Source organism: Nipponia nippon, unplaced genomic scaffold (genome assembly GCF_047370975.1).
Source record: "Nipponia nippon isolate SJK-2023a ecotype South Korea unplaced genomic scaffold, ASM4737097v1 scaffold_52, whole genome shotgun sequence".
Classification (NCBI taxonomy): Eukaryota; Metazoa; Chordata; class Aves; order Pelecaniformes; family Threskiornithidae; genus Nipponia; species Nipponia nippon.
This window is the reverse complement of record NW_028262372.1, coordinates 507,367-529,767: the sequence shown is the minus strand read 5'-3', so window position 1 is coordinate 529,767 and position 22,401 is coordinate 507,367. Positions and strand designations below refer to the sequence as shown.

At 67.6% G+C, this 22,401-nt stretch overlaps 1 protein-coding gene across 8 annotated transcripts; it reads left to right on the top strand.

Annotated features, from left to right (window-relative positions):
* The first annotated feature begins 1,930 nt into the window (after positions 1-1,930).
* Positions 1,931-22,114, top strand: TAOK2 (TAO kinase 2). 8 transcript variants are annotated; one of them, XM_087735086.1, is made up of 19 exons: positions 1,932-2,090; positions 2,803-2,942; positions 3,032-3,103; positions 3,210-3,311; positions 4,274-4,319; positions 4,415-4,511; positions 5,709-5,822; positions 5,901-5,992; positions 6,072-6,165; positions 6,258-6,339; positions 6,454-6,630; positions 8,077-8,319; positions 9,462-9,827; positions 11,083-11,211; positions 11,990-12,193; positions 12,886-13,125; positions 15,851-16,063; positions 17,091-17,273; positions 20,591-22,114. In XM_087735086.1, the coding sequence occupies exons 2-19, from the start codon at positions 2,811-2,813 to the stop codon at positions 20,876-20,878; spliced, it is 2,874 nt and encodes a 957-aa protein (XP_087591212.1). In that variant the 5' UTR covers positions 1,932-2,090; positions 2,803-2,810; the 3' UTR covers positions 20,879-22,114. The 8 variants fall into 8 exon arrangements, with proteins under 8 accessions (XP_087591207.1, XP_087591209.1, XP_087591208.1 ...); XM_087735085.1 differs by having other exon boundaries at positions 8,074-8,319; XM_087735084.1 differs by having other exon boundaries at positions 8,074-8,319; positions 12,886-13,129.
* The last annotated feature ends 287 nt before the right edge of the window (positions 22,115-22,401 follow it).

Here is a 22,401-nt window from a genome sequence, read left to right as displayed (position 1 = left end):
AGCAGGTTATACTGGGATGGGGGCAGGTTATACTGGGATGGGGGTGGGTTATACTGGGATGGGGTGGGTTATACTGGTCCGGGGGTGGGTTATACTGGTCCGGGGGTGGGTTATACTGGGATGGGGTGGGTTATACTGGTCCGGGGGTGGGTTATACTGGGATGGGGTGGGTTATACTGGTCCGGGGGCGGGTTATACTGGGATGGGGTGGGTTATACTGGGGCCGGGGGTGGGTTATACTGGGATGGGGTGGGTTATACTGGTCCGGGGGCGGGTTATACTGGGATGGGGGTAGGTTATACTGGGATGGGGGTAGGTTATACTGGTCTGGGGGTGGGTTATACTGGTCCGGGGGCGGGTTATACTGGGATGGGGTGGGTTATACTGGGGCCGGGGGTGGGTTATACTGGGATGGGGTGGGTTATACTGGTCGGGGGGTGGGTTATACTGGGATGGGGGTAGGTTATACTGGGATGGGGGTAGGTTATACTGGGATGGGGTGGGTTATACTGGTCCGGGGGCGGGTTATACTGGGATGGGGGTAGGTTATACTGGGATGGGGTGGGTTATACTGGTCGGGGGGTGGGTTATACTGGTGGGGGGGGGGGCACTGGGGGGGTCCTACCGGTTGGCGCCGGGTCCGTCCCGGTCGCTGCGGCGGGGGGGCGGGGCCGCTGTGGGCGGAGTTTCGCTCGCCCGGCCCCTCCCCGGCCGCTTTTAGCCCCCCCGACCCCGCCCACTTTCGCATAGCCCCGCCCCTTCCTCACCTGCATTCCCCTCCCCGGCTTAGCCACGCCCACCGACCAATCACCGCGCCCCTCTCCGCCCCGCGGGCCCCGCCCCTGCGCATGCGCCCCCGTTTAAGCGACGGGAGGGGGGCGTTGCCAAGGAGACGGGGGGGGAGACGGGTTTTTGGCGCCAAGCGGTTGCTAGGGAGACCGGGGGGGGAGGTGTTGGCCAATGGGAAGCGCCGGGGAGGAGCCGCCGGCCAATCGCTGCTGGCGGCGGCCACGCCCCCACTAAACAGCCAATCCGCTGCGCGCTGGGGCGGGGCTACGTGTCCCGCCCCCCCCGCGCACCGGGGGGGTAATGGCGGATGGTCACGTGTGCGGCGCGGGGCCGCTCTAGGCGATGGAGGACTGCGTCTCTATGGTGCCGCACAGCGCCCCCCCCCTCCCCCTTCAGCCGCCCGCCCTTGGTTGACTCAGCCATGACGTCACGGGGGGAGACGGGTGACATCACGGCTCCCTCGGCCGCCGCCATCTTTCCCCCTTCCCTCAGGAGCCGCTTTCCCGCCTTTCCCGCTCCCCCCCCCCCCCGCCCTTTCCCTTTCCCGCTCTACGCATGCGCCGCCCAATCCTACCCCGGCAACAGCGCCGCCGACCAATCCCCGCCCGCTCCTCCCGCCTCGCCCCGCCTCCCTCCTCCCCCCCCCGCGCCCCAGCGCTCCATCCAATCACCCGCTTCCCCTCCCACCCTCCTCGCTCTCCGATTGGCTACCCCCCCTCCCCTCAGCAAACCCCGCCCAACTCCTGGCGTGCCCTTCTCACCCTCCCTTCACCACGCACGCGTGGCCACGCCCACCACGCTGCTCCCCGCCACTTCCGGCCCGGCTCCCGGCGCCATCTTAGATCCGGGGGCGGCGGAGGGAAGCGGCGGCGGCGGCGGCAGCGGCGGGGACCCGGGGACCCCGCACCCCCCCCCCCCCTCCCCGGGGATGGCGCCGCGTTAACGGCCCGGGGGGGCCCGGTGAGGCTCCCCGGGATCCCCCCCCCCCTCCCACTCCCGCCGCCGGTGAGGCCCAGCGGGGGCCCCCATGGCCGCCCCCCGCCTCCTCCCCCGGCCCTAAAACCCGGGGGGCTCCCCCCCCCCCCCCTTTATCCCCGTTTTGGGTTGAAATCCCGCTTTTTTGGGTGAGCCCGCACCCCTCCCCCCCCCCCCCCCCCGTTAAAGGAGGGAATTGGGGGGAGGCCGCAGCCCCCCCCCCGGAGCTGGAGCCCCCGGGGGGGGGGCGGGGGGGGCGGGGCCCCCCCCCCCGCCCGCCGTTACCGGAGCTGGAGCCGCCGGGGCCGAGGGGGCGCCGGGTGCCGGTGAGAGGGGGGGGGTGGGGGGCACTTGGGGGGCAGGGCCTGGACCCCTAAGGCACTTGGGGGGCAGGGCTTGGGTCCCCTGGGTCACTTGGGGGGCAGGGCCTGGGCACGTGGGGGGCACTTGGGGGGCAGGGCCTGGACCCTGAGTCGCCTCTGGCACTTGTGGGGCAGAGCCTGGGTATGGGGCAGGGCCTGGGGCGCTTGTGGGGCAGGATCTGGAAGCCTGGGTCACTTGTGGGGCAGAGCCTGGGGACGTGGGGGGGCACTTGTGGGGCAGGGCCTGGAGTCCTGGGTCACTTGTGGGGCAGAGCCTGGGTTACTTGTGGGGCAGAGCCTCGACCCTGAAGCCCCTTGTGGGGCAGGATCGGGGTCACTTATGGGGCAGAGCCTGGACCCCTAAGCCACTTGTGGGGCCAAGACTGGGCCTCTGGGCCCCCTGGGTCACTTGTGGGGCAGAGCCTGGACCCTGGGTCCCCTCTGGCACTTGTGGGGCAGAGCCTGGGCCGCTTGTGGGGCAGGATCGGGGTCACTTATGGGGCAGAGCCTGGACCCTTAAGCCACTTGTGGGGCCAAGACTGGGCCTCTGGGTCGCTTGCGGGGCAGCGCCTGGACCCCGCGTCCCCTCAGTCACTTATGGGGCAGAGCCTGGGCCGCTTGTGGGGCAGACCCCCCCCCCCCCCCCCCCAACCGATGGCTCCCTCCCCTCCCCCAGCCGCCGCCATGCCCTCCGGCTCCCGCGCCGGCAGCCTGAAAGATCCCGAAGTCGCCGAACTTTTCTTTAAAGAAGATCCCGAAAAACTTTTCGGGGACCTGCGGGAAATCGGCCACGGCAGCTTCGGAGCCGTCTACTTCGTGAGTGCCCCCCAAGTGCCCCCTAACTGCCCCCCAAGTCCCTCCTCTGCCCCACACGTTCCCCTCCCCCCCCCCGCCCCCCCGTGCAGGCGCGGGACGTGCGGACGAACGAGGTGGTGGCCATTAAGAAGATGTCGTACAGCGGGAAGCAATCCAACGAGGTGAGGGCCCCGCATCCCCTCCCCCCGCCCCACATCCCCTCCCCCCGCCCCACATCCCCTCCCCTGCCCCACATCTCCCCCCCCCGCCCCCTTTTCTGCCCCACAGAAGTGGCAGGACATCATCAAGGAGGTGAAGTTCCTGCAGAGGCTGCGTCACCCCAACACCATCGAGTACAAGGGCTGTTACCTGCGGGAGCACACGGCCTGGGTGAGCCCCACAGATGTGGGGCGGGGGGGTGTCGGGCCCCACAGATGTGGGGCGGGGGGGTTTCGGGACCCACACGTGGGGTTTGGGCCCCACAGAGGGGGTTTTGGGGGGGTGTTGGGCCCCACAGAGGGGGTTTTGGGGGGTGTCGGGCCCCATAGATGTGGGGCAGGGGAGTGTTGGGACCCACAGATGAGGTTTGGGCCCCATGGATGTGGGGCGGGGGGGTGTCGGGACCCACACGTGGGGTTTGGGCCCCATAGGTGGGGTTTTGGGGGGTGTCGGGCCCCAGAGATGTGGGGCAGGGGAGTGTTGGGACCCACAGATGAGGTTTGGGCCCCATGGATGTGGGGCGGGGGGGTGTCGGGACCCACACGTGGGGTTTGGGCCCCACAGAGGGGGTTTTGGGGGGTGTCGGGCCCCAGAGATGTGGGGCAGGGGAGTGTTGGGACCCACAGATGAGGTTTGGGCCCCATGGATGTGGGGCGGGGGGGTGTCGGGACCCACACGTGGGGTTTGGGACCCACAGAGGGGGTTTTGGGGGGTGTCGGGCCCCAGAGATGTGGGGCAGGGGGGTGTCGGGACCCACAGATGAGGTTTGGGCCCCAGAGATGTGGGGCGGGGGGGTGTCGGGACCCACACGTGGGGTTTGGGACCCACAGAGGGGGTTTTGGGGGGTGTCGGGCCCCATAGATGTGGGGCAGGGGGGTGTCGGGCCCCAGAGATGGGGTTTGGGACCCATAGGTGGGGGTCAGGGTGCAGTTGGGGGGCAGAGGACCCATAGCCGGGCTCTGGGGGCACTTCTGGGGTGGGGGAGAACCTCGTGTGGGGCAGGAGCCGCCCCGCGGCCACGCAGTGGGGCTGGAGGCTGCCCCACGGCGGGACTTGGGGGGCAGCTATGGGGCTGCCCCACGGCGGGACTTGGGGGGCAGCCGTGGGGCAGGCGCTGAGCCTTCTCTCCCCAGCTGGCCATGGAGTACTGCCTGGGCTCGGCCTCCGACCTGCTGGAAGGTGAGTCCCGGCGCCGTGGGGCGGCGCCGTGGGGCAGCGCCGTGGGGCAGCGCCGTGGGGCGCCCCACGGATCTCGCCCTTCTCTGCCCCCCAAGTGCACAAGAAGCCGCTGCAGGAGGTGGAGATCGCCGCCATCACCCACGGGGCGCTGCAGGGCCTGGCCTACCTCCACGCCCACAACATGATCCACAGGTACCTGCCCCACGGCTGCCCCATAGCGCTGCCCCATAGAACGCCCCGGGCCTCCTCTGCCCCATAGCGCTGCCCCATAGAGCGCCCCGGGCCTCCTCTGCCCCATAGAGCACCCCGGGCCTTGGCTGCCCCATAGAGCGCCCCGGGCCTCCTCTGCCCCACGGCTGCCCCATAGCGCGCCCCGGGCCTCCTCTGCCCCACGGCTGCCCCATAGAGCGCCCCGGGCCTCCTCTGCCCCACGGCTGCCCCACAGAGCGCCCCAGGCCTCCTCTGCCCCACGGCTGCCCCACAGAGCGCCCCGGGCCTCCTCTGCCCCACGGCTGCCCCACAGAGCGCCCCGGGCCTCCTCTGCCCCACGGCTGCCCCATAGCGCGCCCCGGGCCTCCTCTGCCCCACGGCTGCCCCATAGCGCGCCCCGGGCCTCCTCTGCCCCACGGCTGCCCCATAGCGCGCCCCGGGCCTCCTCTGCCCCACGGCTGCCCCATAGAGCGCCCCGGGCCTCCTCTGCCCCACGGCTGCCCCATAGAGCGCCCCGGGCCTCCTCTGCCCCACGGCTGCCCCATAGAGCGCCCCGGGCCTCCTCTGCCCCACGGCTGCCCCATAGCGCGCCCCGGGCCTCCTCTGCCCCACGGCTGCCCCATAGCGCGCCCTGGGCTCGGTCTGCCCCACAGCCCACCCCAAACTCCCTCCGCTTCTCGCGCGCCCCCCGGCGCACCGGGCAGTCGCCCTGCCCCACACCTGCCCCACACCTGCCCCACACCTCAGGCCCCCCCCCCCCCAGCCCCTCCATGTCTCCCCCAGCACCCCTATGGCTCCCTCCCTGCCCCACGGCTCCCTCCCTGCCCCACAGATCCCGCCCCACGGATCCCCCCCGCCCCATGGCTCCCACCCCACCCCACGGATGCCCCATGGCTCCCCCCGCCCCATGGCTCCTGCCCCACGGCTCCCGCCCTGCCCCACAGATCCCGCCCCACGGATCCCCCCCGCCCCATGGCTCCTGCCCCACGGCTCTCCCCCCGCCCCACAGATCCCACCCCACGGATCCCCCCCGCCCCATGGCTCCCACCCCACGGATGCCCCACGGCTCCCTCCCCCCCCTGCCCCACGGCTCCCTCCCCTCCCTGCCCCACGGCTCCTGCCCCACGGCTCCCCCCCTGCCCCACGGCTCCCGCCCCACGGCTGCCCCCCGCCCCGCAGGGACGTGAAGGCCGGTAACATCCTGCTGACGGAGCCGGGGCAGGTGAAGCTGGGGGACTTCGGCTCGGCCTCCATCGCCGCCCCCGCCAATTCCTTCGTGGGGACGCCCTATTGGTAAGGGGGGGGGGAGCAGACTTGGGGGGCTCAGCCCCACGGCGGGGCGGGGCCTAACGCCTGCCCCTCCCCCGTCAGGATGGCGCCGGAGGTGATTTTGGCCATGGACGAGGGCCAATACGACGGCAAAGCCGACGTTTGGTCGTTGGGCATCACCTGCATCGAGTTGGGTAAGGGCTTCTGGGAAGGGGGGGGGGGGGGGCGGATGTGGGGCTGCCCCACATCTCTGACCCCCAAGTCGCCCCACAGCGGAGCGGAAGCCCCCTCTCTTCAACATGAACGCGATGAGCGCCTTGTACCACATAGCGCAGAACGACTCCCCCGCCCTCCAGGCCGGCCACTGGTGCGACCCCCCAACTTCCCCGCCTCCGGCGCCGCCCCCCCACCTCTGGCTCCGCCCCCCACCCCCCATAATTCCTCTTCGTTTCCTTCCAGGTCGGAATATTTCCGGAATTTCGTCGATTCTTGCCTCCAAAAAATCCCTCCGGATCGCCCCGCTTCCGACGTTCTCCTCAAGGTAGAGCGTCGGGGGGGGGGGGGGGGGGAGGGGCTGAAAGGGGAGGGGGGAGGAGTCCTGCAAGTTGGGACCCCTCCCCCGACATCGCCCCCTCCCCCCGCTGTCCCCTCCCAGCACCGCTTCCTCCTCCGCGAGCGGCCCCCGAGGGTGGTGCTGGACCTGATCCAAAGGACCAAGGCCGCCGTCCGGGAGCTGGACAACCTCCAGTATCGCAAAATGAAGAAGATTCTCTTCCAGGAGGCCCCCGACGGCCCCGGGGCCGACCCCAACGAGGAGGAGGAGGAGGAGGAGGTGAGGAGGGGCGGGCGGGGACGCTTTTGTCACCTCCCGGGGTCTTGGTTGCCCCCGTGGGACGTCCCCGTGGTCCCCTGTCACCTCCCGGGGTCGTGGTTGCCCCCGTGGGACGTTCTCAAGAACTTCTTGTCCCCTTTGGGGTCTTCTCCACCCCCGTGGGACGTCCCCGTGGTCCCCTGTCACCTCCCGGGGTCGTGGCCACCCCCATGGGACGTCCCCGTGGTCCCTTGTCACCTCCTGGGGTCTTGGCCACCACCGTGGGACGTCCCCATGGTCCCCTGTCACCTTCTGGGGTCGTGGTTGCCCCCGTGGGACGTTCTCATGAAGTTCTGGTGGCCTTTGGGGTCTTCTCCACCCCCGTGGGACGTCCCCGTGGTCCCTTGTCACCTCCTGGGATCGTGGCCACCACCATGGGACGTCCCCGTGGTCCCCTGTCACCTCCCGGGGTCGTGGCCACCACCATGGGACGTCCCCATGGTCCCCTGTCACCTTCTGGGGTCTTGGTTGCCCCCGTGGGACGTCCCCGTGGTCACCTGTCACCTCCCGGGGTCGTGGCCACCACCATGGGACGTCCCCGTGGTCCCTTGTCACCTCCCGGGGTCTTGGTTGCCCCCGTGGGACGTCCCCGTGGTCCCTTGTCACCTCCCGGGGTCTTGGTTGCCCCCGTGGGACGTCCCCGTGGTCCCCTGTCACCTTCTGGGGTCGTGGTTGCCCCCGTGGGACGTTCTCATGAAGTTCTGGTGGCCTTTGGGGTCTTCTCCACCCCCGTGGGACGTCCCCGTGGTCCCTTGTCACCTCCTGGGATCGTGGCCACCACCATGGGACGTCCCCGTGGTCCCCTGTCACCTCCCGGGGTCGTGGCCACCACCATGGGACGTCCCCATGGTCCCCTGTCACCTTCTGGGGTCTTGGTTGCCCCCGTGGGACGTCCCCGTGGTCACCTGTCACCTCCCGGGGTCGTGGCCACCACCATGGGACGTCCCCGTGGTCCCTTGTCACCTCCCGGGGTCTTGGTTGCCCCCGTGGGACGTCCCCGTGGTCCCTTGTCACCTCCCGGGGTCTTGGTTGCCCCCGTGGGACGTTCTCATGAAGTTCTGGTGGCCTTTGGGATCTTCTCCACCCCCGTGGGACGTCCCCGTGGTCCCCTGTCACCTCCTGGGGTCTTGGCCACCACCATGGGACGTCCCCGTGGTCCCCTGTCACCTCCTGGGGTCTTGGTTGCCCCCGTGGGACGTCCCCGTGGTCCCCTGTCACCTCCCGGGGTCTCGGCCACCCCCCTGGGACGTCCTTGGGTTCCTTGTTGTCCCCGTCGGCGTCTTGTCCCACCCTGTGACACGCGGTCGTGACCGTGGTGGTGTCGCTTTCGGGGTCCTCGCCCCCCCCCCCGTTGTCCCCCTTGTCCCCGGTGCCACCTCCCTCAGGTCTCCGTTGTCCCCCCAGGAGCCGGAGCCCTTCCTGCCGCGGGCGGGGACGGTGGGCAGCACGGAGAGCAGCCATTCGCTGCCCAGCCTGTCCATCAGCGCCTCCAGCCAGAGCAGCAGCGTCAACAGCCTGGCCGACGCCTCCGAGGAGGAGGAGGAGGAGGAGGAGGAGGAGGAGGAGGGGGAGGAAGGCCCCGAGTTGGCCATGATGCAGGAGGGGGGGCACACCGTCACCTCCAACAGCTCCGTCATCCACCGCTTGCCCGTGAGTGGAGGGGCCGCCAGCGTGGGGACGGTGGGATGGGGGCCACCGAGTCCTGAGGGGGGGCCACCAGCGTGGGGACGTTGGGATGGGGGCCACCAAGTCCTGAGGTGGCGGCCACCAAGTCCTGAGGTGGGGGCCACCAGCATGGGGATGGTGGGATGGGGGCCACCGAGTCCTGAGGGGGGGCCGCCAGCGTGGGGACGTTGGGATGGGGGCCACCAAGTCCTGAGGGGGGGGCCACCGAGTCCTGAGGGAGGGCCACCAGCATGGGGACGTTGGGATGGGGGCCACCGAGTCCTGAGGGGGGGGCCAGCAAGTCCTGAGGGGGGGCTGCCAGCATGGGGTTGTTGGGATGGGGGCCACCGAGTCCTGAGGGGGGGGCCACCAAGTCCTGAGGCGGGGGCCACCAGCATGGGGATGGTGGGATGGGGGCCACCGAGTCCTGAAGGGGGGCCACCAGCGTGGGGACGTTGGGGGGGGGGCCACCGAGTCCTGAGGGGGGCCACCGAGTCCTGAGGGGGGCCACCGGCATGGGGATGGTGGGATGGGGGCCACCGAGTCCTGAGGGGGGGCCACTGAGTGCTGAGGCGGGGGCCACCAGCATGGGGACGTTGGGATGGGGGCCACCGAGTCCTGAGGGGGGGCCACCAGCATGGGGATGGTGGGATGGGGGCCACCGAGTCCTGAAGGGGGCCACCAGCGTGGGGACGTTGGGATGGGGGCCACCAAGTCCTGAGGGGGGGCCACCGAGTCCTGAGGGAGGGCCACCAGCATGGGGACGTTGGGATGGGGGCCACCGAGTCCTGAGGGGGGGCCAGCAAGTCCTGAGGGGGGCTGCCAGCATGGGGTTGTTGGGATGGGGGCCACCGAGTCCTGAGGGGGGGGCCACCAAGTCCTGAGGCGGGGGCCACCAGCATGGGGATGGTGGGATGGGGGCCACTGAGTCCTGAAGGGGGGCCACCAGCGTGGGGGCGTTGGGATGGAGGCCACCGAGTCCTGAGGGGGGGCCACCGAGGCCTGAGGGGGGCCACCGGCATGGGGATGGTGGGATGGGGGCCACCGAGTCCTGAGGGGGGGCCACCACCGGGGCTTGACCCCGTTGAGGTGCCACCCCCCTGAAGCTCCCCCTCCCCCCCCCCCAGCCCCCCGACGGCCTCTACGACCCTCCCTCCTCCCCCACCCCCCCACCCCTCCTCCCTCCCCCTCCCCCCGCCCCCCCCCGCCCTTCCCCCCTCCCCCACCACTTCTCCACCCTCCGCACGGCTTCCCTGGTGACGCGGCAGCAGCGGGCGCGGGAGCGGGAGGCGGGGCTGCGGGAGCAGCTCAGCGGGTACCAACGCCTGCGCCGCCAGCACCAGAAACAGCTCCTGGGGTTGGAGAACCGCCTCCGCGCCCAATTGGCCGACCACCGGCTCCGCCTCGACCGCGAGCTGGAGAACCAACGGGCGGCCGCCGCCGCCGAGGCCGAGAAGCTGGCCAGGAGGCACCAGGCCATCTTTGAGAAGGAGGTGGGTGGGGCTTGGGGAGGTGGGAGGGGCTTGGGGGGGTGGGGCTGGGTGGGAGGGGCTGGGGGGTGGGGTTGTGGGGGTGGGGCTGGGGACCCTTGGCCTTGGGGACGTCGGGATGGGTAGGTAGCACCAAGATGTCTTCAAGAAGGGAGTGGGAGGGGCTTAGGGGGGTGGGAGGGGCTTGGGGGGGTGGGGTTGTGGGGGGTGGGGCTGGGGACCCTTGGCCTTGGGGACGTTGGGATGGGTAGGTAGTGCCAAGATGTCTTCAAGGAGGGGGTGGGAGGGGCTTAGGGGGTGGGAGGGGCTTGGGAGGGTGGGGCTGGGTGGGAGGGGCTGGGGGGTGGGGTTGTGGGGGTGGGGCTGGGGACCCTTGGCCTTGGGGACGTCGGGATGGGTAGGTAGCGCCAAGATGTCTTCAAGAAGGGAGTGGGAGGGGCTTGGGAGGGTGGGGCTGGGTGGGGAGGGGCTTGGGGGGTGGGGTTGTGGGGGGTGGGGTTGAGGACCCTTGGCCTTGGGGACGTTGGGATGGGTAGGTAGCGCCAAGATGTCTTCAAGGAGGGGGTGGGAGGGGCTTAGGGGGGTGGGAGGGGCTTGGGAGGGTGGGGCTGGGTGGGAGGGGCTTGGGGGGTGGGGTTGTTGGGGGTGGGGCTGGGGACCCTTGGCCTTGGGGACGTCGGGATGGGTAGGTAGCGCCAAGATGTCTTCAAGAAGGGAGTGGGAGGGGCTTAGGGGGTGGGAGGGGCTTGGGAGGGTGGGGCTGGGTGGGAGGGGCTTGGGGGGTGGGGTTGGGGGGTGGGGTTGGGGACCCTTGGCCTTGGGGACGTCGGGATGGGTAGGTAGCGCCAAGATGTCTTCAAGGAGGGGGTGGGAGGGGCTTAGGAGGGGGTGGGAGGGGCTTAGGAGGGGGTGGGAGGGGCTTGGGTGGGTGGGAGGGGCTTGGGTGGGTGGGGCTGGGGACCGTTGGCCTGGGGCATGTCAAGATGGGTAGGAGGCACCAAGCTGTCTTCAAGGAGGGGGTGGGAGGGGCTTAGGCAGGTGGGTGGTGCTTAAAGGGGTGGGAGGGGCTTAGGAGGGTGGGGTTGGGGTGTGGGAGGGCGGGGTTGCGGAGCCCCGCCCCAGAGGACGCCCACTTGGCCGGGAGCCCCGAGGGAGCCTTGGAGAAGGGGGTGGGAGGGTGGGGCTGGGGCGGGGCCTGGTGGTGGTGGGGGGGGGGGCGTGGCAGCCCTGACCCCGCCCCCCCCGGCCCCGCCCACAGGCCAAGGTGGCGCTGGGGGAGGAGAAGAAGTTCCAGCAGCGGCTGCTGGGGCAGCAGAGGAAGGAGCTGGGGCAGCTGCTGGAGGCCCAGCGCCGCCATTACCGCCTGCGCAGGGAGCAGCTCAAGGAGGTGGGGGCGCCGCCCCGACCCCGCCCCGACCCCGCCCCCCCCCCGGGCACCCAGGCCCCGCCCCCCGTGGGAACCCCCACCCCCCACCCCCTTCCCCCCAGGAGCTGCAGGAGGAGGGGGGCACTGCCTCCCCCCCCCCCTCACGCCCCGCCCCCCCTCACGCCCCGCCCCCCCCCCCATGCCCCGCCCCCGGGAGTTGCCGGAGGAGGTGGGTGCCGCCCTGCCCCCTCACGCCCCGCCCCCTCACACCCTGCCCCGCCCCCAGGAGCTGCAGGAGGAGGGGGCGCCCCCTTCCAACCCCTCCCTCCCCAGTGCCCCTCCCCCCGGGGCCCCGCCCCCTCACGCCCCTCCCCCTCACGCCCCGCCCCCCAGGAGCTGCAGGAGGAGGGGGGCACTCCCCCTTCCAACCCCTCCCTCCCCAGTGCTCCTCCCCCCGGGGCCCCTCCCCCTCACACCCCTCCCCCTCACGCCCCGCCCCCCCCAGGAGCTGCAGGAGGAGGGGGTGCCCCCTTCCAACCCCTCCCTCCCCAATGCCCCGCCCCCTTCACGCCCCGCCCCCCAGGAGTGGCAGGAGGAGGGGGTGCCCCCTTCCAACCCCTCCCTCCCCAGTGCCCCTCCCCCGGGGCCCCGCCCCCTCACGCCCCGCCCCCTTCACGCCCCGCCCCCCCAGGAGCTGCAGGAGGAGGGGGTGCCCCCTCCAAACCCCTCCCTCCCCAGTGCCCCTCCCCCCCGGGGCCCCACCCCCTCACGCCCCGCCCCCTCACGCCCCGCCCCCCAGGAGCTGCAGGAGGAGGGGGCCGCCCCCCGGCGGGCGCGGCAGGAGCGGCTGCTGCGGCAGAAGGCGGCGCTGCAGCAGCTGCAGGCGCAGGAGGAGGCCGCGCTCCTCTGCCGCCAGCGCCGCGACTTCGACCTCCAGTGCCGCCAGTACCAGCGCACGGCCTTACTGGGGCGGCACGGCCTGGACCAGGACCTGCTGCGGGAGGTGGGGGGGAGGGGCTGGGGGAGGGGCTTGGGGTTCATGGGGGGATGGGGGAGGGGTCTGGGGGTCCCTGGGGGGATGGGGAGGGGTTTGGGGGGACTCTGGGGAGGTGGGGGAGGGGATGGAGGGGACGCTGGGGGGGGGGGGGAGGGGTTTTGGGGAGGTTTGGGGGTGGGGGGGGAGGGGTTTCGGGGGGTCTTTGGGGGGTGGGGCAGGATTTTGGGGCCAAACCCCCTCCCTCCCCACCATGGGGGTGGGGCTCTCCCCCCTCCCCCACTCCCCTCCCCCCTTTTATTTGCCCCCCCTTAAGTGCCCCCCCTTCCCCCCCTTTGCTCCCCCTTCCCCCGCGGGGGGGTGTGAGGGTGCCCCTCCCCCACCCCACCCCTCCCCCCCATTTTTCCCACATTCCGCTCTTTTTCATTGTTTTTTATTTATTTTCCCCCATTCCCCTTCTTTTTTAAATTATTTTTTTATTTTCCCCGCTCGGGGGTGCCCCTCCCCCCCCCCACTCCCCACCCCTCCCCCCCCCACTCCCCGCCCCTCCCCCCCCCCCATCTTTCCCCCCTTCCCCCCTCTTTTTAACTACTCTTTACTTTTCCCCACCCTGGGCCGGGGGGTGGGGGTGGGGGTGGTGTGGGGGTACCCCTCCCCCTCCCCCACCTCCCCCCTCCCCCCTCCCCCTCCCCCCCCCGCAGGAACTGAACAAAAAACAAACCCAGAAGGAGGCCGAATGCGCCACCCTCCTCCGCCACCACGAAGCCGCCGGCCACCTGGAAGCCCAGCAGCTGGCCGCCCTCCACCGCACCCGCGCCGAGCTGGCGGCCCGCCAACGCCGCGCCGAGCTGGCCAACCAGCGCCACTACAACCACCGCCGCCACCGCCAGCTCCGCCAACAGCACGCCGCCCAACTCCGCCAACAACCCAAACACCTCCGAGTAGGTGGGGGGGCGCCCGGCCCGGCCGCCATTTTCCCTCCCCTCTTCCCCCACCTCCTCTGCTCGGCCCTGGCGTTCGGCGTCGCGCTGCGGCCGGCGTTGCCGCCGCTGGTTTTCCTCCTGGCGGCGCTTTGGGTGGAAAAAAAAGGATTTCGGGGGTTGGTTTTGGCGATGGAAAGCGGGGCGGCGGCTTTGGCGGCGGCCTACGCCTTCCTCCCCGCTTCGGCGGGGTTCGGGGGGGCTTCGGCGGCGGCGGCGGCGGCGGCGGCGGCGACCGCCATTTTGGGGTTGAGCGCTCGCCGCCGCCGCCTTTACGTCCCCGTCATCCTTTTGGCCTCGCAGCTCTGGGTTTCGCCCTGGCTGTTTTTACCCCTCTACCTCGCGGGGGCGCTGGGGCGGGGGGTGCTGGGGGGGCTCCCCCGCCGCGCCCGCCGCCTCTGGCTGCGGGGGGTTTTGGGGTTACCCCCCCCCCTCTTCCGCCTCCTTTTCCGCTTGGGTTTCGCTTCCGAACGGGGCCTTTTCCATTTTTTCCCCAAAACGAAGAAAACGGGGTTCAGGTCGCGCCTTCCCATCCCCCAGCGGCGGGGGGAGGGGTCGCCCCCCTCCCCCCGCCCCTGGTTCGCCCCCCTCCGCCGCCGCCTTCGGCTCTGGGGGCGACGCTTGGCCGCTCGCCTGCCCCCCCTCCTCTGGGGGGGGGGAGGGGAACGGCCCAGCCGCATCCCCCGCCCCGCCCCCCGCCGCCCCCCCTTCCCCAACCCCCCGCCGCGGGGGGAGGGGGGCGACGAGGCGGGGGGGGGAGGGGAGGGGGGCGCTTCCCCTCCCCCGCGCCGGCCCTGGAGGTGACGTCGGCCCACGGGGCCGCGGCCCCGGGCGCACCCAGGCACTACGCCCCTCCCCCCAGAACTGGGGACCCCCCCCCCCAGAACTGGGACCCCTCCCCCAGAACTGGGGACCCCCTGGGGTTGGGGACCCCCCCAGATTTGGGTCTCTCCCCCCCCCCAGGTTTTTGGGGTCCCCCCCAAAGGGTTTTAGGGCCCCCCCCAGATTTGGGTGCCCCCCGGGTTTTGGTTGCCCCCCGAGGGTTTTGGGTGCCCCCCGGGGGTTTTGGGTGCCCCCCCGGGATCTGGGTGCCCCCCAAGGGTTTTGGGTGCCCCCCGGGATTTGGGTGCCCCCCAGGATTTGGGCCCCCCCCCAGATTTGGGTGCCCCTCCCGGGATTTGGGTGCCCCCCCGAGGGTTTTGGGTGCCCCCCCCCCAGATTTGGGTGCCCCCCCCGAGGGATTTGGGCCCCCCACCAGATTTGGGTGCCCCCCGAGGGATTTGGGCCCCGGTGCCCCCCCGGGATTTGGTTGCCCCCCCGAGGGATTTGGTTGCCCCCCCGGGATTTGGGTGCCCCCCCGCTTTTGGGGTCCGTGGGGGCGGGGCGGGGGCGGGGCTCCCCCGCGTCCTTTTCTGCTCAATACATTATTTATCGCGGCTCCACCCTTTCAGTTCGTCGGGTTTTTATTTGCTTTTGGGGGGGAGGGGGGGCACCCATGGGGGGGGGGGCACCCATGGGTGCTGACGTCACCCTATGGGGGTGGGGGGCACAAGGGGGGGCCACCCCTGGGTGCTGATGTCACCCTATGGGGGCTGACGTCACCCTAGGGGTGGGGGGGTCACCCTAGGGGTGGGGGGACGCAATGAGGGGGGCACCCATGGGTGCTGACGTCACCCTATGGGCGCTGATGTCACCCTATGGGTGCTGACGTCACCCTATGGGTGGGGGGACGTAACGGGGGGCCACCCATGGGTGCTGATGTCACCCTATGGGTGGTGGGGGGGTCACCTTATGGGTCCTGATGTCACCCTACGGGTGCTGACGTCACCCTTTGGGTGGGGGGGTCACCTTATGGGTCCTGATGTCACCCTGTGGGTTGGGGGATGCAATGGGGGGGCCACCCATGGGTGCTGACATCACCCTGGGGGGGTCATCACCCTATGGGTGGGGAGACCAAATGGGGGGGCACCCATGGGTGCTGATGTCACCCTATGGGTGCTGACATCACCCTATGGTTGGGGGGGTGTCACCCTACGGGTGGGGAGACGCAATGGGGGGCCACCCATGGGTGCTGATGTCACCCTATGGGTTGCTGACATCACCCTATGGGGGTGGGGGGGGGGGCACCTTATGGGTCCTGATGTCACCCTATGGGTGGTGGGACGCGATGGGGGGGTCACCCAAGAGTTTGGGGGTCACCCATGGGTGCTGGGACGCAATGGAGGGGTCACCCAGGAGTTCGGGGGTCACCCAAGGGTGGTGGGGTCACCCCATGGGTGGTGGGACGCAACGGGGGGGTCACCCAAGAGTTCGGGGGTCACCCAAGGGTGGTGGGACGCAACGGGGGGGTCACCCAAGGGTGGTGGGGTCACCCCATGGGTGCTGGGACGCAACGGGGGGGTCACCCATGGGTGCTGGGACGCAACGGGGGGGTCACCCAAGAGTTTGGGGGTCACCCATGGGTGCTGGGACGCAACGGGGGGGTCACCCAAGAGTTTGGGGGTCACCCAAGGGTGGTGGGGTCACCCATGGCTGGCGGCATCACCCTCAGGTGACGCCCCTCAACCTGGTGCCCCCACCCAAGGCGGGGGGCAGTTCAACCGGGTGGGGTGGGGGTGGGGTGGGGGTGGTCAGGCGGGGGTGGGGTGGGGGTGGGCGTGGCTAACCCCTCCCCCCTCCCCCGCAGAGCAAGGAGCTGCAGATCAAGCAGCAGTTCCAGGCCACCTGCAAGCTGCAGGCGCGGCAGTACAAGGCCCTGCGCAGCCGCCTCCTGGAGAGCACGGCCAAGAGCCAGCACAAGGCCCTGCTCCGGCGCCTGAAGGAGGAGCAGAGGCGCAAGATGGCCGCCCTGGCCGAGCAGTACGAGCACAGCGTCGCCGAGATGCTCGCCAGTCAGGCCGTAGGTGCTCGGGGGGGGGGGGAGGGGTTGATGGGAACCCAACGGGAACCCAACGGGGACGTGGGGACCCAACGGGGGCCCAATGGGGACTTGGGGACCCAACGGGGACCAATGGGTGCGTAGGGAACCCAATGGGGACTTGGGGACCCAACGGGGACCAATGGGTGCGTAGGGAACCCAACGGGGGGCCCAATGGGGACGTGAGGACCCAACGGGGACCAATGGGTGCGTAGGGAACCCAACGGGGGCCCAATGGGGACGTGGGGACCCAACGGGGACCAATGGGTGCGTAGGGAACTCAGTGGGACCCAATGGCACCCAATGGGGACATGAGGAACCAACAGGGACCAATGGGGACCCAATGGGGACCTGGGGGCCCAGTGGGGACCAATGGGTGTGTAGGGAACCCAACGGGGACCCAGTGGGGACGTGGGGACCCAACGGGGGCCAATGGGGATGTGAGGAACCAACAGGGACCCAATGGGGACCCAACGGGGATCCAACGGGGACCAATGGGTGCGCAGGGAACTCAGTGGGACCCAATGGGGACGTGGTGACCCAACGGGGACCAATGGGTGCGTAGGGAACCCAATGGGGACGTGGGGACCCAACGGGGCCCAATGGGTGCGTAGGGAACCCAACGGGGACCCAATGGGGACTTGGGGACCCCATGGGAACCAATGGGTGCGTAGGGAACCCAATGGGGACGTGGGGACCCAACGGGGACCAATGGGTGCGTAGGGAACCCAACGGGGGCCCAATGGGGACGTGGGGACCCAACGGGGACCAATGGGTGCGTAGGGAACCCAACGGGGGCCCAATGGGGACCCCCAGGAGCCCCCCAGCTCCCCCAGACCCCACCCGAGGTGGGGACGGGACCCCCTGGAGACCCCTCAACTCCCCAAGAACCCACCAGGAACCATCCTGGGGGCTCAACGCAGCAGAGTTCTGGGTTGGGGGGTGGGGGGGGGGGGGTTTTGGGGGGACCCCTCACCCCACATCGCCCCACCCCCCCGCCATCCCCCAGCTCCGATTGGACGAGACGCAGGAGGCGGAGTACCGGGTGCTGCGGCTGCAGCTGCAGCAGGAGCTGGAGCTCCTCAACGCCTACCAGACCAAGATCAAGATGGAGGCGGAGGCCCAGCACGAGCGGGAGGTGAAGGAGCTGGAGCAGCGCCTCTCCCTCCGCCGCGCCCTCCTGGAGCAGCGGGTACGGGGGGCCCGAGGGGAATTGGGGGGTCCCCGAGGGGAATTTGGGGGGGGGGGTTCCCCGAGGAGATTCGGGGAGGTTTTGGGGTTCCCCAGGGGGAATTGGGGGGGTTTCGGGGCTCCCCAAAGGGAATTGGGGAGGTTTTGGGGTTCCCCAAGGGGAATTGTGGGGGTTTCGGGGCTCCCCAAAGGGAATCGGGGAGGTTTTGGGGCTCCCCAGGGGGAATTTGGGGGTTTTGGGGTTCCCCAAGGGGAATCGGGGGAGGTTTTGGGGTTCCCTGAGGAGAGTTTCAGTGGTTTTGGGGTTCTCCAAGGGGAATTGTGGGGGTTTTGGGGTTCTCCGAGAAGAATTTTAGTGGTTTTGGGGCTCCTCCAAGGGCCTTGTGGAGGTTTTGGGGTTCCCCAAGAGGAATTGGAGGGTTTCAGGGCTCCCCAAGGGGAATCGGGGAGGTTTTGGGGTTCCCTGAGGAGAGTTTCAGTGGTTTTGGGGTTCTCCAAGGGGAATCGTAGGGTTTTGGGGTTCCCCAATGGGAATTTTGGGAGGTTTGGGGGTCCCCGAGAGGAATTTTGGAGGTTTTGGGGTTCCCCGAGGAGAATTCTGGAGGTTTTGGGGTTCCCCGAGGGGAATTTTGGGGTTTTGGGGGTCCCCGAGGGGAATTGTGGAGCCTTCAGGGCTCCCCGCTGAGGATTTGGGGGTTTGGGGGCTCCCTTGTGAGGATTTTGGGGTTCCCCCATGGGAATTTGGGGAATTTTGGGGTTCCCCTGACAATCCCAGTCATTTCGGGGCTCTTTGGACTTTTCCATCCATTTTGGGGTCGTTTCCCTGTATTTTGGGGCCTTTCCCTCCCATTTTGGGTCTTTTCCTCACATTTTGGGCTGTTTCCCTCCCATTTTGGGCCATTTTGTCCCATTTTGGGGCCATTTCCCCCCCATTTTGAGGCTTTTCCCTCCATTTTGGGGCCATTCCCTCTCATTTTGGGCCATTTCCCCCCTATTTTGGGGCTTTTCCCTCCCTTTTGGGGCCACTTCTTCCCATTTGGGGCCGTTTCCCTCCCATTTTGGGGCCATTCCCTCTCATTTTGGGCCATTTTCCTCCCTTTTGGGGCCATTTCCCTCACATTTTGGGGCTTTTCCCTCTCATTTTGGGCCATTCCCCCCCCATTTGGGGCCTTTCCCTTCCGTTTTGGGTCTTTTCCCTCCCTTTTGGGGCCATTTCTTCCCATTTTGGGGCCATTTCTTCCAATTTTAGCCCATTTCCCCCCCATTTGGGGCCATTTCCCTCCCATTTTGGGGCCTTTCCCTCCATTTTGGGTCTTTTCCCTCCGTTTTGGGGCCATTCCCTCTCATCTTGGGCCATTTCCCTCCATTTCGGGGCTTTTCCCTCCCATTTTGGGCCATTTCGTCCCATTTTGGGGCCATTCCCTCCCATTTGGGGCCATTTCCCCCCCATTTTGAGGCTTTTCCCTCCATTTTGGGGCCATTCCCTCTCATTTTGGGCCATTTCTTCCCATTTTGGGGCCATTTCTTCCAATTTTGGCCCATTTCCCCCCCATTTTGGGGCTATTCTCTCCATTTTGGGCCATTTCCCTCCCATTTTGGGCCATTTCTTCCCATTTTGGGCCATTTCTTCCCATTTGGGGCCATTTCCCTCCCATTTCGGGGCTTTTCCCTCCATTTTGGGGCCATTCCCTCTCATTTTGGGCCATTTCCCTCCCATTTTGGGCCATTTCCCTCCTGTTTTGGGCCATTTCTTCCCATTTGGGGCCATTTCTTCCCATTTGGGGCCATTTCCCTCCCATTTTGGGGCCATTCCCTCTCATTTTGGGCCATTTCCCTCCCATTTCGGGGCCATTCCCCCCCCCATTTTGGGCCATTCCCCCCCCATTTGGGGCCTTTCCCTCCATTTTGGGCCATTTCCCTCCCATTTTGGGCCATTTCCCCCCCATTTTGAGGCTTTTCCCTCCATTTTGGGGCCATTCCCTCTCATTTTGGGCCATTTACCTCCTATTTTGGGTCATTTCCCTCACATTTTGGGCCATTTCTTCCCATTTTCGGCCATTCCCCCCCCATTTTGGGGCCATTCCCCCTCATTTTGGGCCATTTCCCTCCTGTTTTGGGCCATTTCCCTCCCATTTTGGGCCATTTCTCTGCCATTTTGGGCCATTTCTTCCCATTTTGGGCCATTTCCCTCCCATTTCGGGGCCTTTCCCTCCATTTTGGGCCATTTCCCTCTCATTTTGGGCCATTTCCCTCCTATTTTGGGCCATTTCCCTCCCATTTTGGGCCATTTCCCTCCTGTTTTGGGCCATTTCTTCCCATTTGGGGCCATTTCCCTCCCATTTTGGGGCTTTTCCCTCTCATTTTGGGCCATTTCCCTCCCATTTGGGGGCTTTTCCCTCCGTTTTGGGGCCATTCCCTCCCATTTTGGGCCATTTCTTCCCATTTTCGGCCATTCCCCCCCCATTTTGGGGCCATTCCCCCTCATTTTGGGCCATTTCCCTCCTGTTTTGGGCCATTTCCCTCCCATTTTGGGCCATTTCCCTCCCATTTTGGGCCATTTCTTCCCATTTTGGGCCATTTCTTCCCATTTGGGGCCATTTCCCTCCCATTTCGGGGCTTTTCCCTCCATTTTGGGGCCATTCCCTCTCATTTTGGGCCATTTCCCTCCTATTTTGGGCCATTTCCCTCCCATTTTGGGCCATTTCCCTCCTGTTTTGGGCCATTTCTTCCCATTTGGGGCCATTTCTTCCCATTTGGGGCCATTTCCCTCCCATTTTGGGGCCATTCCCCCCCCCATTTTGGGCCATTCCCCCCCCATTTGGGGCCTTTCCCTCCATTTTGGGCCATTTCCCTCCCATTTTGGGCCATTTCCCCCCCATTTTGAGGCTTTTCCCTCCATTTTGGGGCCATTCCCTCTCATTTTGGGCCATTTCCCTCCTATTTTGGGCCATTTCCCTCCCATTTTGGGCCATTTCCCTCCCATTTTGGGCCATTTCTTCCCATTTGGGGCCATTTCCCCCCCATTTTGGGGCTATTCTCTTCATTTGGGGCCGTTTCCCTCCCATTTTGGGGCCATTCCCTCTCATTTTGGGCCATTTCCCTCCTATTTTGGGCCATTTCCCTCCCATTTTGGGCCATTTCTTCCCATTTGGGGCCATTTCCCTCCCATTTCGGGGCCATTCCCCCCCCCATTTGGGGCCATTCCCCCCCCATTTCAGCCCATTTCCCCCCCCCCCCCCATTTTGGCCCATTTCCCTCCCATTTTGGGCTCATCCCCCCCTTTAACTCACATTTTTCGGGGTGCCCCCCCCCCCCCAGATCGAAGAGGAGATGCTGACCCTGCAAGCGGAGCGTTCCGACCGGATCCGCCTGCTGCTGGAGCGCCAGGCGCGGGAAATCGAAGCCTTCGACGCCGAGAGTTTGCGGTTGGGGTTCAGCGGGATGGCGCTGGGGGGGCTCCCCCCTCCCCCCGCCCCCCCTTTACCCCTCCCCCCCTCCCGCCCCGTCCCCCGCTCCGGTTCCCATTGGACGCACGGACCCCCCGACGCGCGACGTCACCCGCCCCTCCCGGCCCCGCCCGTAAATATGGCCCCCCCCCCGCCTTGAGGAGCAGCCCCCAACCCCCGCGCAGGGGGGGAGGGGAGGGGGGGGGGATGGGCAGGGGGGCGGCCCCTCCCCCCCACCTCCTCAATGGGGGGCAGTGCCCCTATTCCTGAGGGGGGGGCCTGAAATGCGACGCGAATTTGGGGGGGGAACCCCCAAAGTTATGTAAATTTGGAGGGAAATCCCCCAAAATGGCGGAAATTGGGGGGGGGGGGGGGGGGCCACAAAATGGCGGAAATTTGGGGGGAGAACCCCAAAATTGTGTCAATTTGGGGGAAATCCCCAAAAATGGCGGAAATTGGGGGGGTGGGGGCCCCCAAAATGGCGGAAATGTGGGGGGAGAACCCCAAAATTGTGCAAATTTGGGGGGGGGGTCCCCAAAATTCTGTAAATTTGGGGGGAAATCCCCAAAATGGCAGAAATTGGGGGGGTGGGGGCCCCCAAAATGATGGAAATTTGGGGGGAGAACCCCAAAATGGCAGAAATTTGGGGGGGGGAGAACCCCCAAATTGTGTCAATTTGGAAGGAACCCCCAAAAATTGTGGAAATTGAGGGGGTGGGGGCCCCCAAAATGGCGGAAATGTGGGGGGAGAACCCCAAAATTGTGCAAATTTGGGGGGGGGACCCCAAAATTCTGTAAATTTGGGGGGAAATCCCCAAAATGGCAGAAATTGGGGGGGTGGGGGCCCCAAAATGGCGGAAATTGGGGGAGAACCCCAAAATTGTGCAAATTTGGGGGGGACCCCAAAATTCTGTAAATTTTGGGGGGAAATCCCCAAAAATGGCAGAAATTGGGGGGGGAGAACCCCCAAATTGTGTAAATTTGGAAGGAACCCCCAAAAATGGCGGAAATTGGGGGGGTGGGGGCCCCCAAAATGATGCGAATTTGAGGGGGGGCCCCCAAAATGATGTAAATTGGGGGGGGAGCCCCCGAAATGGCGGAAATTTGGGGGAGAACCCCAAAACTGATTAATTTGGGGGGGAACCCCAAAACCGACCCAAATTGGGGGGGGGGACCCCAATAACCGACACTAATTTAGGGGGGGGAACCCCCAAACCCGCCATTTTTTGGGGGGGGCGGGGCCGCGAGCTGTCGCTCAGCGCAAGCCCCGCCCCCTCGATGCCAAGCCCCGCCCCCCCCCCGGGTGTTGATTGCGGGTTTTTTGTTTACACGGGGGCGGGGTTTTGGGGGGAAAATTAATGCGATTTAATGATTAATAATGAGGATGGTGATGACGACAGAGGCTCCGCCCACTTTGTGACGCGCCCGCGGGGGGGAGGGGCGGGGGCGGCCGTTAATTAGGAGCCTCATTAGCGGCTGGGGGGGGGAGTGGTTAAATTATCTCCGTTATTAATTATTAACGCGTTAATTATTAATTAACCGCCCCGTTGCCATGGTAACGGGGGGGGGGGGCGAGTTCCCGCGCACGGGGGATGGCGGGAAGCGCCGCCATGTTAGGGAAGGGCGGGGCCGGGCGTCGCTGATTGGTCGCGGGCGGGGCCCGGGCGTCGTTGATTGGTCGCGG

Bases quoted from the DNA above. Each gene is read 5' to 3' on its own strand.
- TAOK2 (XM_087735080.1), top strand. From the start codon at position 2,811: ATGCCCTCCGGCTCCCGCGCCGGCAGCCTGAAAGATCCCGAAGTCGCC. The intron at 4,320-4,414 runs GTGAGTCCCGGC...CTGCCCCCCAAG, and splicing joins GGCCTCCGACCTGCTGGAAG to TGCACAAGAAGCCGCTGCAG. The intron at 6,340-6,453 runs GTAGAGCGTCGG...GTCCCCTCCCAG, and splicing joins CTTCCGACGTTCTCCTCAAG to CACCGCTTCCTCCTCCGCGA.